At 32.4% G+C, this 17,580-nt stretch overlaps 1 protein-coding gene across 1 annotated transcript; it reads right to left on the reverse strand.

Moving 5' to 3' along the window:
* Nucleotides 1-8,734: 8,734 nt before the first annotated feature.
* LOC126839755 (52 kDa repressor of the inhibitor of the protein kinase-like) lies at nucleotides 8,735-16,297 on the reverse strand. Its single transcript, XM_050575162.1, has 3 exons — nucleotides 16,256-16,297; nucleotides 10,870-11,095; nucleotides 8,735-9,450 (listed from the first exon to the last, which is right to left on the reverse strand). The coding sequence occupies exons 1-3, from the start codon at nucleotides 16,295-16,297 to the stop codon at nucleotides 8,735-8,737; spliced, it is 984 nt and encodes a 327-aa protein (XP_050431119.1).
* Between the last annotated feature and the right edge of the window lie 1,283 nt (nucleotides 16,298-17,580).

A 17,580-nucleotide genomic window follows, 5' to 3' on the forward strand; every position in this document is an offset into this window, starting at 1 on the left:
GATGAAACTAGAGTGTTTATAAATGTATCAAAAGTCTCTCCAAACACGTTCATACATATAATTTAGATTCTTTTGTTCGCACAATTTTTTCTACTAAGTAGTCGTGGGGGTAATTTGTTTTGGACAATTCTTCTGTGTAGAAACAACCCAGTATAGGGTTATTTTTATAATCTTTAAGTAAATAAGTGGGGGGCTCTGTTTTGTTGACTTTAGTAATGCAAAACACCTCCGTCGATCAGTTCTGAAGGTATTTTTTATCAAGGAAACTTTTAAAAATTGATATTCTAACGTTATCACCAATTTTAAATCTGACTTTTTTATAAGGAATCACACGTTCGCGTAATTTAACTAGTGAGGGGTTTGCATTAGCTTGTGCAGGTGTTAACCCTATAGAACTGTGTATAGTATGATTATATTTTTCAGTTATTGATGGTAGAATATCTATCCAATTATGTGAACCTCTAGCCGTGAACTCTCTATACATAAGAGTTTAAAGCGTTCTATTAAATCTTTCGACGATGCTTGCTTTCAATGTTGAAAAAGTTGAGTACCGTTTTACTTAATATTTTTCAATTAATTCATCAAACAACTTTGAGTAAAACTCCCCACCTTTATCCACTTGCAAAAGTTTAGGACACTGAGTATCAAATATTTTAGCCATTGCTAATGTAACCTCTTTACTGGTTTTTGATTTTAATGGTGCTGTGTATGCATATTTTGTATAACAGTCTAATACTGTGAGTAAATATTTATACCCCTTATTAACCCTGGCATGTTGTACCATTTCACACAAATCTGCTTGAAACAAATCATTTTTACCATATAATACAACTCTTCTTCTAACAAAGTTTATTCTTGCTGGTTTGTGTAGTTCGTTGGCGATTTCCCGTTTAGACATAGGGAATTCGTTTTATTAATTTATACTCGAGTAGTTCTTGCCAAATTAATGTGATTTCATTCGATACACCCGTATTACCTGCTGCTTGTGAAGCTAATAGTAATTTTAGACGTTCACACAATTCGTTTGGATCTTTCCAAAATATAAGCTCTTTTTTAACGTTTTTTCTTAATGTTAAAGTAAGACCGTCTCCTTTGAGGAATAAGTCTACAATGAGATTATATTTATTCCCACCTTTTCGAATATGCGTTTTGTTTTTGTTTAAGTGAACATTTGATTTTAATAACATATCTTTATAGCTCACCAAATCGGACTCAGTATAGTTGACTGGGTTTTTTGAAAAAATTAACTGAATGATACCCATGGTTAATGGGTATGACGTGTTATCTAAATAAACTACATTTTCTTTAGCCTCGAACACTAACGCACACCCCCCATGAGTAATTTGCCCAGTTTTTTTATCGTGTTTAGGTCCATAAAGTTTATCCAAATTATTAGACTTTAACAATGTTTTTATGCGCGTGTTAATAAAGTCTTCTAAATCGGCCACATCATGGCTTTGATCTTGTGTCTGTACGGCAATATCTGTACTCGTTTGTACAGATTCATTTACCGGTTTTTCTTTTGATTTATTTTTAGTTAATTTTATATCCGTTAGTTTTTGGAGAGGTTCAATTATAGGATTTAGATTTTGTCTTATGGCATGTTCGGTTTTCGCGTTATTTTGTTTAAGATCTTTAAATTTTTGTTTAATATTTTCTCTAGCTTGTATTAATTCCTTCATTAATGTGTAACTTTCCTCCGTCATGTTTGATCGATAAATGACTAAATCGCTATGTGAGTTAGACTCTATATAGTAACAAACGTGTCGAAATTGAGCCTATAACGGCCGTTATCTCTCTCATCGTCTTTGCTAATAACTATAAAATTATATTTTTCACGATTCCAACAGGTTGTACAAAACTCGTTAAATTGATTATAGGACATGTCAGAAGCTACATGATCATTGTAAATATGTTTTAAGTTGGTCTGATCCATTTTGAACACCACAAGAAAGTTTGCGTTATCGCGTAGAATTCTTTTATCTAAATATGAATAACTTTGTGCACAATATAATAAATCCAAATTATTATGCCGACCACGAGCAAAATATGCACGTATAACACCTTGACTTTCTGTTAAAACGTCATCGAAAATAAATGTGCTTTCGGGTAAAGCTTTCTCAGGTGGAATTACAGTATCACTTTCGTTGAAAGTAAACATCTTCATACCATCAATACCAGATATAATATCCTTTAACATTTTATATTTCGGTTGATCTACAGTTTTCGAGTATAAATAAATGTTTTGAAACTTAATCCCATTAATGTTAGTAAGTAAAGAGTACACGCAGTTGGTTTTCCCCCCTCCACTAGGGGCTAAAATTAAGGCGCGGATTGAATGTGGTAGTAAATAGCCATTTTTAGACTTAGTCTGATACATCTGCGGAGGATCCGCGTTTAAAACTGAAAGTTTAGTATCTTGTGGTAAAAATATCATAACGGTATAAATATATCTGATTAAAAACGTTAGGGATCATAGGGTCGCAAGAGATTGCGACATAGTGTATTATTTCCGTCTACAATAAGATCTTTGGTAGTCGAATTATCTGGCTGTGGAAAAACAAATCTAATCTATTCTTTGCTCACGGATCTCAATGGGCTTAAGTTTGAAAACGTATACATCTACTCGAAGACGCTTGATCAACCAAAGTACATACTTTTGAAACGAATTTTAAACAATTTACCCGGGGTGCGCTTGTTTACTTTTTATGAAAATGAGCAAGTCATAACTCCTGAAAAGGTTCTCAAAAATAGTATTCTGGTGTTTGATGATATAATTTGTGAAAATCAAAACATCGTTAGATCGTTTTTTTCTCGCGGGTGGCATAACAGTACAGACTGTTTTTATCTCGGACAATCTTACTCAAGAATCCCGAAACTTTTGATCAGGGATAATTCAAATTTTATAATACTCTTTAAACAAGACGAGTTGAACTTAAAGCATGTGTACAATGATCATTGTTCAGGTGATATGAGCTTTGCGATTTTCAAGGAGTTTTGCATGACTTGTTGGAATAGAGAAAAATTCGGTTTTGTGGTGATCAGCAAAGAAGATAATAGAGACGAAGGACGATATCGCTGTGGTTTCGATTGCTTTGTGATTATATAAAAGATATGGAGAGTCGATTTCACAGCATTCGTATTGAAACGGTTATCATGACACAATGGACGATGCAAAGCTTGTACTCCCCGAACTCATACGAGCTAGAGAAAATATTAAACAGAAATATAACGCTTTAAAACAGGGTTTGGCGGACAACAATGCTTTGATAACGTCTACACTTAAACCTATAAATTCACCGCTCGAGCGTTTATCTGCAGATCGATCAGTTTATGACAATGGCAAAAGTTATGTGGCGGATAATAAAGTCATTAGCGAGACGGACGAAGGCTCGCATATGTCATTGGTTGAGGATGGTGTTTCTTCAAGAGTGGGAAAACTTGATAACTTCAACATTAACAGTTGGCTGAAATCTAAGAATAGAGACAGAGTGTATGGTGTTAAGCAAGATTCCAAAGGTCAATTATCTCTTGGTGAATCCAACAATGTCGTGTTCGATGAAAAAACATCAACATTGTTTATCGATAACACACCTTTCCCACTAACTCAAGGACTACTTCAACTATTGTTTATCAAGGATCCTAAGAAATACACTAAAGATGATTTAAAAAATTATAAACAAGTACTAGTCGCTACTTCTGCTCATTTAACTAAAAACAAAAATAAAATCAAAGTTGGTGGTAAGAAATACGAGAATATCATAAGTGGTTTATTTTCTACGAGTGGAGCGGGTCTTTCTAAGTCGCTTCAGAAAGGGTATAAAGAGACTTATATATTTTGGAATGATCCAAATGAATTAGTTGAGAGACTCAAGTTATTACTCTCGTCTCAAGCAGCCGGCAACACGGGTGTGTCCAACGAAATACTCTCAATTTGAGAGGAGCTTTTCGAGGCGGGTATTATTCAACGTATGCCAAAGTATGTTTAAGTCAGACATTGCACAAGAATTGCATAGACCAGCTAGGAAAAACTTTGTTAGAAGACATGTTGTCGTTAAAGGAAAAAACGATCTCTGGGAATGTGACCTGCTTGAAGTTATTCCATTCTCCAAAGTCAACAAAGGATATAAATACATAATGGTAGTCATCGATTGTTTCACAAAGTTTGCTTGGGCCATACCGCTAAAAACTAAAACCGGTATTGCTGTTGCTGAGGCTATGGCAGGTATTTTTATCAATCGTCATCCAAGCTTTCTTCACACAGAGGAAAAGAGTTTTATTGTACTCATTTCGCTAAACTCATGGAAAAGTATGATGTTAAACATTACTCAACTTTCAGCACAGTTAAATTTTTATTTGCGGAACGTTTTATACGTACAATTAAGACGAATATTTACCGTGAGTTTACAGCTAGAGGTAATCGCAAATGGTTTTTATTTTTGGATGAAATAATGAAAAAATACAATAACTCCATTCACTCGTCTATTTCTATGACACCTACGCAAGCTGATGAAATCCCCTCAGCAGTTAAAATTAAGCATAGAAAACGTTCTGTTAAACCCAAAATTAAATTCAAAGTATGACAAAAAGTGAAAATTTCGGGTTTCAAGAGTATTTTTACCAAGGGTTACATTGAAAGTTGGACCTGTGAACTTTTTACTATTGTAAAAGTCAACAACACGACACCTGTGACTTACTTACTTGAAGACTGTACCGGCGCTCCGATTTTGGGGGGATTTTACCAAGATGAATTACAATTAACAAGATATCCGGATAGTTATCTTATTGAAAAAGTGATAAAAAGAAAAAAGACCCAAATGTATGTTAAATGGTATGGGTTCGATAACTCCCACAATTCATGGATATCTTCTAAAGACGTTGAAGGATAATAAATCGTCAGTCAACGAGAGATTGTGTTCCGTGTTCGACGTACAACGCGACCGTGTGTGTGTGTGTGTGTATTTTATATATGGATGTGTTTGGAAATACGGTCGGTGGTAAACGCGACCGAATTTTATCACAAATACAATCCGAAAACAAATTACTCTCAAGAAATGTATTAGCCATCAGTTTATTGATTGAAAAATTGGAAAATAAACTAGACAATAAATTATTACTCGGTGGAGAAAGGGTGGAACATTTTGAAAGCAGACTTAACAATTTGATTGAAGGATTGACTAGCAATGAAATTAAGGTATTGAAAATCCATAAAGATCAGCTGGCTTTGTTTAAACAAGAAATCAGTTTAAAATTAGTACTATTGACCGACTATCTGGAGAACATTGTTGATATAGCCAATCGCGTTGAAGAAAAAGCTAACGTTTTGATTGGAAGTGGAAACGAAATTTATGATAATACCATACGTCTTGAACAAAAAATTAATGGTGTAATTAAAAATGTGAGTGTTATGAGTGGAGAAATAATCGAATCAATCAACAAAAGACAGTAGTCTATATTGGATACAAAGCGTATATGCACACACACACACACACACATACACACACAAATATAATGACTTCAGGTATAATTGATATACAATGTATTGTTGGAGCACAGAACAAGTACATAATAAAAGAATTGTCTGTGATTGATATTGAACAATGGGCTGAACAAACATGGATATTCAAATTTAACAATTTCACTGATAATTATCAAAATTCCAAGTCGAAAGCCGTTAACAGATGGTTAGAAAACCATTATCACAGAATTCCAATGGAGTACGGCGATGTTGATTATAAAAAAATGACCCGAATTTTAAACTCTTTAAAATATAAAATTATTTATGTAAAAGGACTACAAAAACAACAGTTGCTCTCAGAATTTATGCCTAACATCTGTATAAAAAATTTGGAGAGTTATGGCTGCCCAAGTTTATCTAAACTTTACAATACCAGCGCCTCATCGTCGTCGTTTACCTGTTGTATTTTTCATAAAAATAACAGCCCGGGCCATTGTACGCTTGTTAGAGGAAACAAGTTACGACTATGGTATTTGGATTATTTAAAATGGAAATAAATTTAAAACCATTTTAAAATATGTTAAAGAAAGAAATATGTATATTTTTTCTTCTGTATAACAGTGTTTACATTAAGTAGTTATTTTATATAATAAAATACAGTTATATATTATGTTTAAAAACAGATTATGTTGTTGTAAACATAATTATAATGTAAATAAACTTGATTATTAATAAATTACCAAAAACATTATATTTTTTAAATTGTATTTTATTTATTTTTAAAACAAAAACTAAGTAAACTCTTGTGTACGATAAAAATTATCTATTTACATTTGAGGTGAAGTAGATGAGTGAAATTGGTTGAACAACTGAGAATAGTTATCTGCATGACGTGTATCGTATATAGATGGGCCATCGTTACAATCAAATACCTATGATTGTATAAAATAAATTTAGTTTATACAAATACCATAATAAGTTGATACATTTTATCATCACCTGTTTATTAACATTGTCATCAGTTTTCGGTGGCCGGTGAGAAATACTTTCTTTACAGTTATCGAATACATTCGTCATGCTGTTTGTAGATAATACTTGAGTATCAGGCTTAATATTAAACGCATACGCCTGAAGGAAACAATAGGGTTAAACTAATAATAATATTGCATTTAGCAAAGAAGAAAAAAAATGAAATGAATAACAATTACCTTGTTGTCTATAATATTTTGTGACCTTCTTTTTAACCAACTTTCGCATATGTATTTTTGAGCAAACATTTTAAGCTCGCTGGAAAAGTTGAAGTCGTTTTTCGATATAATTTTGTAAATTTCGGAAGTAGGCATCGTTTTTAAAAGCTTCATGATATTTTGATATTCATTTGAATCTTGTGCGTCAACAGTAACGGACTCAATGTTATTATCATAATTACTTATGAAATAATCGACAAATTCTTCAACTTGATCAATCATGCGTGAGCGCTCAATTGTTTTCTTTCGCTGGATTGTTTCGGATATAACCCATTCAAGTTCCATCAACGTTATTAAATTTAATCGGGTCAATAACAACTTACATTTAACATTTTTTTTAGATTTAATCAAAATCAAATTTGTATTCCGATTAACTCGTTTTGAAATAACAATGTTTTCATCTTCGAGCAAATTAATATGTTCATTTTTAATCGGAGCTTTTGTCATTAAAGATAAAATATTACCCATTAACGAATAAAAACGTTTTAGACCGGTTACTGTTAACGAAACAATGCAAGATGGAGAAATTAAATTCAGTTTTAGGTCGAGTTTGTCATCACCGTCCAGCGCGATTATTAAAAATATTCGTTTTTCAAAGTCAATGTTGTACATTGTTACACCCATCAAACTATTAAATCCAGAACTGGGTACATTTTTTTTAATTTTAATTTTTTTACCGTTTTTATTATTACTTTTTACTTTAGCCATTTTTTAATTCACAATAAAAACACAAGCAAAATGAGACTGTATGCCTTGTTAGCTTAACACTGACTGAACGAAAGACAAGATATGTTAAAGCTAAATTATTCCTCATTAATTCTAGTCTTTTTAGAATAAGTTTTCAGTTGTACCAACTTTAAATGCATCATAAATTTAATATTTTGAATGATTGTGTTTATTACAATATTTTATAGTTATTATTATTATATTTTTTTTCTCGTTGCACACTGAAACAGGTATTTTACTCTGAGAATGGACGGTACTTTATAGTACACACACACACACACACAGTCAAAATATGTACTAATATACGTAGCTATAAGCTCTATACACTATTTAATAATAAGTATTGGATATATCGCAAGTGAAAGGATAACAAATAGAATTTTTTGCTTCTCACGATGGTCACCCAACCCCTCGGTGAATGTGTATAAAACCATAAACAACCGCTTTTTTTACGCTCGCAGAACCTATTTACACTGCACCAGATTTTTTCTTAAGGGTGAATTCCTTAAGAAGGTAATCTTAATGAGTTCACCGTCGAACATTGAAAGCATATATCTAGGCATACACACAGACAAACTACACATTCGCATACTGCAACAGATTTTTTCTTATGGTGAGGGTATTTTTTGGTATATTATGTATTTAGGCTACCGTCAATCTTTTTTGAAGGTTTCAGTAACATTTTATTTCTCGTACCGTTACAACCTCGTTTTTCGTCTTTTAACTGTTCCATCATTTAACATACAATAAAAAAAATGCAACCAAAAGAGTTTAAAAATAAAATTGCGAACATCAATCTAACCGAGGATGATGAGCCGACGGAGCCTCGCGAAATGTTCATTGCCCAATTCGGTATACCGACCCCTGTTTTTACGCGTCAAGAGAGAGAATTTGACGCGTTTGCTTCATCAGAGGAGGAAGAAGAGGAGAGCGAAGAAGAAGAAACCTTTAGCGAATCTTCTTCTTCTTCTGACAACGATGAGGAGGGTCTCAATCCAGGGGCGTATTTAGATATTTTTTTTTGGGGGGGGGGGGGCTGAGGCATTGAGTAAAAGAGCTGTGTAAAGAGTTATTTCTAAATTCTGATCCAGAAATAAACTTTAAAAATTTGGCCTAACTTACCCATTTCTCAACCTATGAAAAACAAGACTTCGAAATTAAGTGTAAAATTGTAATATTATAATTCTGATATAATTATTATAAGTTACACAATCTCAAGTCTTACAAAATATTATATAATAAAATAGAAATTATAATTCTTATTAATACTTATTAATACTAATTATAATAATAGTAAAACAAATTATGTTAAATTCAAATTTCTCTCTTTACCACTGTTGGCAAATTTGTCTAATACCATATCATCATTTACATCAATGTCTCGGTGAATGGATAAAAGTGCTAGTCCTACTAGCCTGGACTCAGAAGTTGTATTTCTTAAATATGTTTTAAGTCTTCTAAGAGTAGAAAAGCTGCGTTCAGCCGTAGCGGTGGATACTGGAATTATAGCTAGTATTTTTAGTAATTCAAATATGTTAGGGTACATTAAACGATCACAGGCTCTTAGAGCTTCTATAGCAGTTGCAGGTCTTAAGTTTTCTTCAATATTTTTCCATTTAGCCTGCCAAATTTCATACTCTGCTTCTATAATGTCGTTTAGCCCAGGTAAATCACTTTTAAAAAATTCGACAGCTTTTTTTAAATTATAAAATGGTTTTTCAACTATGATACGAGGTAAGACAAATTGTAATGAAATTATAGTTTCATTATGAGGTAAAAATCTTTCATTTAATGCCATTATTAAATCGTCCAAATACGGTATAAAAATAGTTTTTTTGTAAAAATCTTCAATATTATTAAACGGGACATTGCTTCTATTTTTTTGATTGCTGCATGTTCGAGGTATTTTTGGTTCAACATTTAACTTTATAGCAATACCTTGGGCGTCTTTATAAATATCGTTAAATTTTAAATCAACGTTTTCTCTTATGGTATTTAACACAGAAACCACCTGGGTAACTTGTTTAAGAGCGTTAAAAAGATCGATATTTTTACTTTGTAAATATTTAGATAAATTATAAGTATAACTTAATAATTTACTAGATACGCAAACAGATATTAAAAAATTAAAATTACAAATACAATGTAAAAGACTATTAGTCCTTATTGAAGAATCCGTTCCAGAACATTCATTCTGCAGTTGTTCTAATGCAGCAAGAATGGGTTCTAAAAATTCTTTAAAAAGTTTAACTGCTTTATGGCGTAATACCCATCGAGTTTCACATAAAGATTTTAATTTAGTGGATTGTGAATTTGGTTTAATTTCTAGTATTTTATTTTTAAGGACTGTAGTTCGTTTTGCCGAACAGTTAAAAAATGAGCAACATTCACTTATTATACCAAAAGCATTTCGAATACCTAGAGATTTAGACGCATCTGATAAGCAAAGATTTAATGAATGTGCTATACAGTGTGTGTATAATGCTTTTGGGTACATATCTTTAATGATTGCCTGAACACCTCTAAAACGACCACGCATTGCTGCTGCCCCGTCATAACCTTGGCCTCGTATTTTGCTTAAATCAAACCCATTTTTTTTTTAAAGTTTCTTTAATCGTGTTGGCCAATCCTTCACCAGATAAATCATGAACGGGAACAAATGTGAGAAAATCTTCTCGAATTGAAAAAATTTCCTCGTCAACATAACGAATACATAAGGAAAATTGTTCAACTTGAGATATGTCAGTGGTTTCATCTGCTAGTATTGTATAAAAATTTGTTTTTGATACTTTTTCAAGTATTTTTAATTGAATTAATTCCCCAAACACATTAATTATTTCATTTTGTATAAGTGAGCTTGTATACATAGATTTACCACCACTAGTTTCTAAATGTTCTTTTAATACGTTATCACCATTTTTTGCGCGATATTGAAGCAAACAACGGAAATTACCATCGTTATTTTTTGGTTCTTCTAAAGAGATTCGACCAGAATCCTCATGTCCCCTTAACGCTATTTGCTGTCTGCCACATAATTTAACTGTTTGAATAATTGGTTTAAGTTTTTCGCGATTTTTTAAAATTTCATCCTTTCGTTTATTATTTAATTGTACCCATATATTATCTTGTTTTTTCTCTAAAATAGCCTTTATGTTATCAGCGGTAAGCAACGAATTTTTATGATATTTATTTTTTTCGTGATTTCTGAACTCTTCCAATGCATCTTTCAATTTCGTCAAGGGTTTTATTAAAACAAGTTTGCCTAACTGCTCATGAGAACCCTTACCAGCCTGACTTGAATTAAAAACAATACACAGTATTTACAAAAAGAACCTTCTCTTAATTTTGAATAAGCCAACCATTTAAAAGTGTCAAGCCATTTAATTTGAAATTTACGTTTATATTTTCCAGTAGTATCATATGGAAAATCAAACTTACAATCAGGGGTCCATACGTTTTGTAAAATAGAAACCTTTTCTTCGTCACTTAAATTTTGTTTAAACTCAACATAAGCTCCTATATCAAACTTAGAATCTAAAATATGTTTAATTACCGGAGTACTAACTTCTACACTTGAAGCGGCTTGTTTTGTTTCAGATGCCACAGTGTCTTCATCTTGGAAAACATTTGATAAAGATGGAACAGTTCGTTCCAGATCGGTTGACTGTTTAGATTTTTTAAAAAAAGTTAACAATGACTGAGTTCGTTTCATTATATTATTTTAATAAAATTAATTTTACACAACAGAAACACAGAACACAGAACACTGTACACACGTCTACACACGTTATTAGTAAAATATACTATGAATTCGATAATATTTCTTGGCAAGCCAAACCCCCCAATTCTTAACATACCATACAAAAAACAAATAAAAACATTTCGTTTTTGCTTTATTTTTATATAACATAAATATTATTCTATTATTTCTATAACATCTGCGATTAGTTCGATTTGTTATTGATATAAGTAGGTATATATGTATACAGGCTATAGCAATCTTTTTTTTATCGTTGACATTTTTTCCCCAATATAAAATATACTACTGATGTTTAATTGTTTGTATTTATTTATAATAGCTCTACAATAGTAGTGTACACTGCATGTATCGCGAAATAAACCGAAATAATATGACGATGATCACTCCTATCCCTACGCTTTGCCACAAGACTGAAGACAATTGGCGCCCGTAAATCAGCCGCCCAAAATATAATAATAACAACATCAGTCGTTGTGTTATAAAAATAAAATCATAAATAGCAATTTATTATTTTTAAAACGACTATACTGAACTTCTACAATATTTATATCCTATAGATAAGCTCATGCCGCTTAGGCAGACTTAAAAAAAATTTCCTGGAATTTCGGGGGGGGGGGGGGGGCTGAAGCCCCCTCAGCCCCCCATAAATACGCCCCTGTCTCAATCTATCTGATAACGAAAGTAATTATCCTTACAAATATTATTTATAAATTTTAAAATATATATTATATATTTTTACCGCTGGGTTTAGAAAAAAACATAACTCATAAACAATATGACTATCTGCTGATTAATTATTTCTATTTTAATTAATTACAGTGGAAATTCAAAAGACCATGGATTTCACAGAAAACTTCACCCCTCTGCGGCCAGAGTGTTCGTGGGGGGGTCGGAACATTCTGTGATCCATGGCCGATAGAAGGTAGCGAACAAATGGCGACGCTTCGGTGGGAGTTGAGGTTCAATGGCTCTCGCGATAGCAATGTCAGAATGGAACGGATTTATACACAGGCGTTTGACATTAACCAATACTCCGAAAAAGCAAGTGAGAGATCAAATACATTTTATAGAAATTTTCAATATGATTCTATTAAGACTATTTTGGGAGGGGCTGATATCATGGGCTTATAGGAGGGGTACTTCGAGCAAACTATTTTTGCTATACCTACTTCGAAGTAATGTGTTGTTTCCGAAATTTGTGGGGGAGAAATTTAATCATTTAAAATTATAAGTGGGGTTGGGTTCGTGGTCGGGATGGGAATAGGGCAGTGAGAAAAAAAATGTATTTCTGCAACACTGATGAATCGGAATGCCATCTACCGACTCTGGAAGATGGTTTTGAAATAGTGTCATGTAGAAGAGAAATGTTTCGATCATTGGATTTAATTTTCGAATTGACCCAGATGAAGAAATGTGAATGTGGTGAAACACGTCTGGAAATTTCGACTAATTTCGACTGGGTTCCGAATAATATCGAGCATCGATTATCCGAAAATCAAATTTCGGTTATAAATATTTTAAATTCGGATATAATTCATTTTTTTTTCTTTTTCCTTTTTGCTTTAATTCAGCTATAAGTTAGTGTCAAACGTCTGGTGTAAATATGTATCTGTTATTGTTAATATTATTATTATTTTTTTTTTTTAATTAATTCTATTATTATATAATAATAAAATAATACAAATATTCTAGTATTGTTGTAACATGAGTATATTCTTAAAGAAACGTACATTTTTAATATACAACTGAGAAAGAAAATAAAGGTAATACTGTCATATTATTACATTTAAGTATTATTATTATTACAAGTGTTTTTCTCAAAAAAAATTGAAAATAAAAGAGCACTACTAATATTATACAATATACATATCAGGTAAAATGTAATAAATTCAATAAAAAAAAAAAATAAATAAATAAATCAAATAAAAGACTTAAAATATATTTTCACAAAAATTAAATTAAATTCATTTTAATTAGTTTAATATATATATAAATCTTATATTACTATCAAACCTAAATAAAATTCATTTAAAATTAAGCAATTTTAGTTTTTATTTTTTTTTATTCAAACTTTAAAACATAAGAATTATTATTTTTACCTTTGTATACAAGATTAATTTTGTTGGTCTCTATATTTTCGTTGTAATTTTGGATCTCTTCAAATGACATTTGAATTGATTTTGGTAAATATGTCACCAAACGAGAGGCTCCTCCGTCGTCCATTAGCCATGCAACACATGACTCTACGAAACGACTGTCAACTTTTTTCCCCATTTTCATGATTGGGTACAGAAAATCTTTTTTTAAATCACCGATTTGGATATATTTGGTCGATGCCTGGGCGTTTAGGTTATTGTTCAAGGAATCCATTCTAAAATATAAATAAAATTTAAAAAAAAAATTTTTAAATTAAATAAAAAAAAACTGCTATTTTTTTTATTACGAATAAATAAAAATAAAAAATAATGAAATGGGGGAAACATTACGTATATTAATTAAATGTATGGTAAAGTATCTGGTATAAAAAAAAAAAAAAATATATTATACACATACTTTGATTGGTAGTGATGAAATGTTTTCTACTATAATCTATATAATTACTGAAGAAGAAGAAAAAGATGACGGAGCTGTGAAAAAAACTTGTTCAAAGATCGAAGGCGAACATAGGACTGATCGTGTAGCAGGCTACTTCTAAGCTGATGCTGTTAGTAACATTAAAAAAAAAAATTAAAAAAAAACAGAATTGTTTGTTTTATAACCAAAATGTCATAAATTTTTTTAATAATTGATCATTTTGATCAATTATTAAAAAAATATGTTATCGGGGCTGTATACACACGCTTGCACCTGTTTACTGTAGTAAGTATGGGTTAAATTGCATGTGTTAGGATAAAAAAAAAAAAGAGAAGAGTTTGCTTCTCACGATGCTCGCCCAACCCTCTCGGTGAATGTGTATAAAAACAAAAACATCTGTTTTTTAAGCTCGCTGCACCTGTTTACTGTATAGTAAAATATGATACCACAGGACACAGACGTGTCTACACCTGTCGAGGACATCTGGATGCTGTGGTGGTGGTGGCGGTGGACAACACTTGGAGGGGCGGACTTACTAACAAGGGGAGGTCATAGTGATGGCGTGACGGATTTTCTTCAAATTGCGAATAAATGTTATTTATGAGAAATAAAAAGATTCTTATTTGAGCGTTTGTGCCAATGCGTCCTAATTCTTGAGATAATCAACTTTGAAATTTACATATTTTTTGGTATATCTTAAATAGACCTATTTTACCGATGGGTAAAAACTAAATGTGGTGCGGTCGAGCGTGATCGGTGCTCGGGGTGCGTAGTACCGAGTTCAACCCTGGCTACCGCTGCAGCGCTTTTTGCATTTTTTTACAACTTTTTTTTAACTTTTTTTTTTTTTTTTTTTTTTTTTATTTATAAAAATATATTTACAATCTGTAATATTAGTTACAATAAGTAAATTTGAAAAAAAAATATGATACAATGACAGGACAACGTGAAAGAAGAGGGTGTCCAGTAACACTACTTCAACTAGATTTAATTACATAATTATAACTGTTTTGAATTCCTTAAAAAATTTGTTGATTATTTTTTTTTTTAGTTATTGAGAAGGTCGCGAGACCAATTTCGTTTTAATCGACGAGGAGGATTGTTTGGAAGAGTAAGAGAAGAAATATTGGATATCAGTGGATTCGGGTGATTTATAGTGGTAGAGTGGAATTTTTTATAATGAGTGGATGCAAGAACAGGAATCGTAGGAATACTGAGGTCGTGATGGAGTGTACGATTACTTACATACCAAGGCGAGTTAGTTAGGAGACGGAGGTTAATTGATTGAAATGATTGAAATAAATTTAGATTTGAGGTTTTTGTCGATCCCCAAATTTGGATGCCGTAGGTCATTGCAGGACGAATAAGTTGTTTGTATAGGAGGATTTTATTATTAAGAGAAATGTTTGAACGGAGAAGATGTCTTAAGCTATGGAGTTTTAATTTAAGAGATAGTTTTTTAGTTTTGATGTGAGTAGCCCAAGTTAATCGCTTGTCAAGATGAATGCCTAAGTATTTAACAGAGTTTTCTATTGGGATTATATTATTGTTAAGAGTTAATGGAGGACTAACTTTGAGTCCTAAAGTGAATGTAATATGTGATGATTTATTTTCATTTACTTTAATTTTCCACTGATTAAACCAGGTTTCTAGCTCGTTAAGATGCATTTGCAGTTTATTAATGGCTGAATTAATATCTGGGTCGGAAGAAGTTATGCAGGTGTCATCTGCAAAAGTGGCTAAGTTAGTGATGTTTGAATGAGGTATGTCGGCAGTAAATAGATTATAAAGGGTAGGCGCGAGAATGCTACCTTGTGGAACACCAGCTTTTATAGGAAAAGTATTTGAAAGCTCATCATCGCATCGCACTTGGAAAGTACGGTGTGAGAGGAAAGATTTTAAGGTAAGATATAGAGGAGTGGGAAGGAAACGAATTTTGTAGAGCAGGCCTTTGTGCCATACGCGATCAAACGCCTGTGCTACGTCAAGGAATACGGCTGAACAAAAATGTTTTTTTTCTAGAGAAGAGGCAATGTTGTCTACAATTCTGTGTACTTGGTGAAGGGCTGAATGATTATTTCTAAAACCAAATTGGGTATCTGGAATAATTTTTTTTTCGGTTATAATTGGATAGATTCTTTTGATTATGATTTTTTCTAGGATTTTAGAGAAGGAGGGGAGTAGGCTAATTGGTCTATACGACGAAGGGAGATGCGAGGGTTTCCCAGGCTTATGAATTAGAATAATGACCGAGTGTTTCCAAGAAGAGGGGATGTATGATAAACGGAGGATAGAGTTAAAGATGTGTGAGAGGTGGATAATAGCTTTTTTTGGTAATTTTTTAATGATTTGATTTGTTATTAGATCATGGCCGGGGGCTTTGTTGTTGGGAAGATTCTTAATGATATAATGGACTTCGGATGGAGAGGTATGTTTAGTTGGTAATGACATAGGGAGAATTTGGGAAAGAGTGGATTCTACGTGACTAACGTGATCATTGTCAGGCATGTCAGGATGAGGAGTGAATCTCATTTCTAGATCGGTTGCAAATAAGTTTGCCTTATCTAGATTAGATGTGGCTAAGGAGTGGTCAGGATGGCGTAGAGGAGGGATTTTATTTTTTTGTTTAAGGATATTTTTAGTAGCTTTCCATAATGAATTATTGGATAAGTTGAGTGAGTTTATATAATGTTGATATTTTTCTGAATTGTGTTTGCGCAGAATATTTTTTAAGGAAGATGTAAGCATATTGTAATTTCTTTTATCACTGGGCAAGTGTGACCTCTGCCATCTAGAGCGGGCTCGTCTTTTTTCAATTATTAGTTGAGAAATATGAGGGGGTAGGTGATAACTAGAGTTTTGAGTAGAATTAATAGGAATGGAAGAGTCGAGTACTGCTTTTTGAATAATGGAAGTAAGAGATAGGACTGCAGAGTCAATGTGTGAAGGAGTTTTTAAAGGAATGTTAAGGAGAATTTGATTTTCAATAATACTGTGGAATTTTGGCCATATGGTTTTACCAGGCGTAATTGTAGGGTAGGATTTAGTTGTGTAAGAGAGATCATTTAAAGTTAATAAGACAGGTGTGTGATCGGAAGAGAGGTCTGAAGAATTAGTTATATTGTAAGAAATGTGATTTGGGAGAGTAGTTATAAAAAATTCAAGAATGTCAGGTTGTCTGTTTATGTGCGTGGGCCAGTAGGTGGGATTGGGAGGGGCAATTATTTTTAGATTTTTTGTTGTTGTAAAATTAATTAATGAGCGCCCTCTGGTGTTGACGATTCTAGAGCCCCAAGCGTGGTGTTTAGAATTAAAGTCACCACCAGCAATATAATTGTTACCTAGAGAAAGAAAGTACTGTTCAAAATCAGATGTTTTTATGTTAGGACGGTTTCTCTTTGGGGGTGGACAGTAAACTGAGGAAATGGTAGTAGGAATGTTATTTAGAATTAAGGTAATATTCGTGGCTTGGATGATATTGCTTTGGTAGGGAGGAAGAGTTGAATGTTTAATATTTGATTTAATTAGTAGCGCAGAGCCCGCGTGAGCTGTGCCATCAGGATGGTCGCAATGGTAAGTTATATAACCGGGAATTTTAAAAAAGGAATTTGATGTCAAGTGGGCTTCGCTTACTAATAGGACATCTATAGGAGTATTTATAAGAAAAGCTTGTAATTCGGTTTTTTGGTTTATAAGACCATTAGAGTTCCAAAGAAGGATTTTTATTGGGTGATGATTATTAGTGTTACTATTTATCATTGTTGGAAATAAGAAGTTTATTGATGACGGTTGTTAGGAGGGAAATTAAGGGATTA

Source organism: Adelges cooleyi, unplaced genomic scaffold (assembly GCF_023614345.1).
Source record: "Adelges cooleyi isolate 19-005CV unplaced genomic scaffold, UGA_ACOO_1.1 ACOO_flye_CR_arks_rails_tigmint_CR_PRNA_307, whole genome shotgun sequence".
In the NCBI taxonomy this organism is placed as follows: domain Eukaryota; kingdom Metazoa; phylum Arthropoda; class Insecta; order Hemiptera; family Adelgidae; genus Adelges; species Adelges cooleyi.

Bases quoted from the DNA above. Each gene is read 5' to 3' on its own strand.
- LOC126839755 (XM_050575162.1), bottom strand. From the start codon at position 16,297: ATGAGATTCACTCCTCATCCTGACATGCCTGACAATGATCAC. The intron at 11,096-16,255 runs GTTAGTCACGTA...AAATCTAAACAG, and splicing joins ACATGCCTGACAATGATCAC to TCAACCGATCTGGAACGAAC. The intron at 9,451-10,869 runs GTAAGTTTGATT...CTCTTAAACAAG, and splicing joins AAACGTATGGACCCCTGATT to TTACCCAGGTGGTTTCTGTG.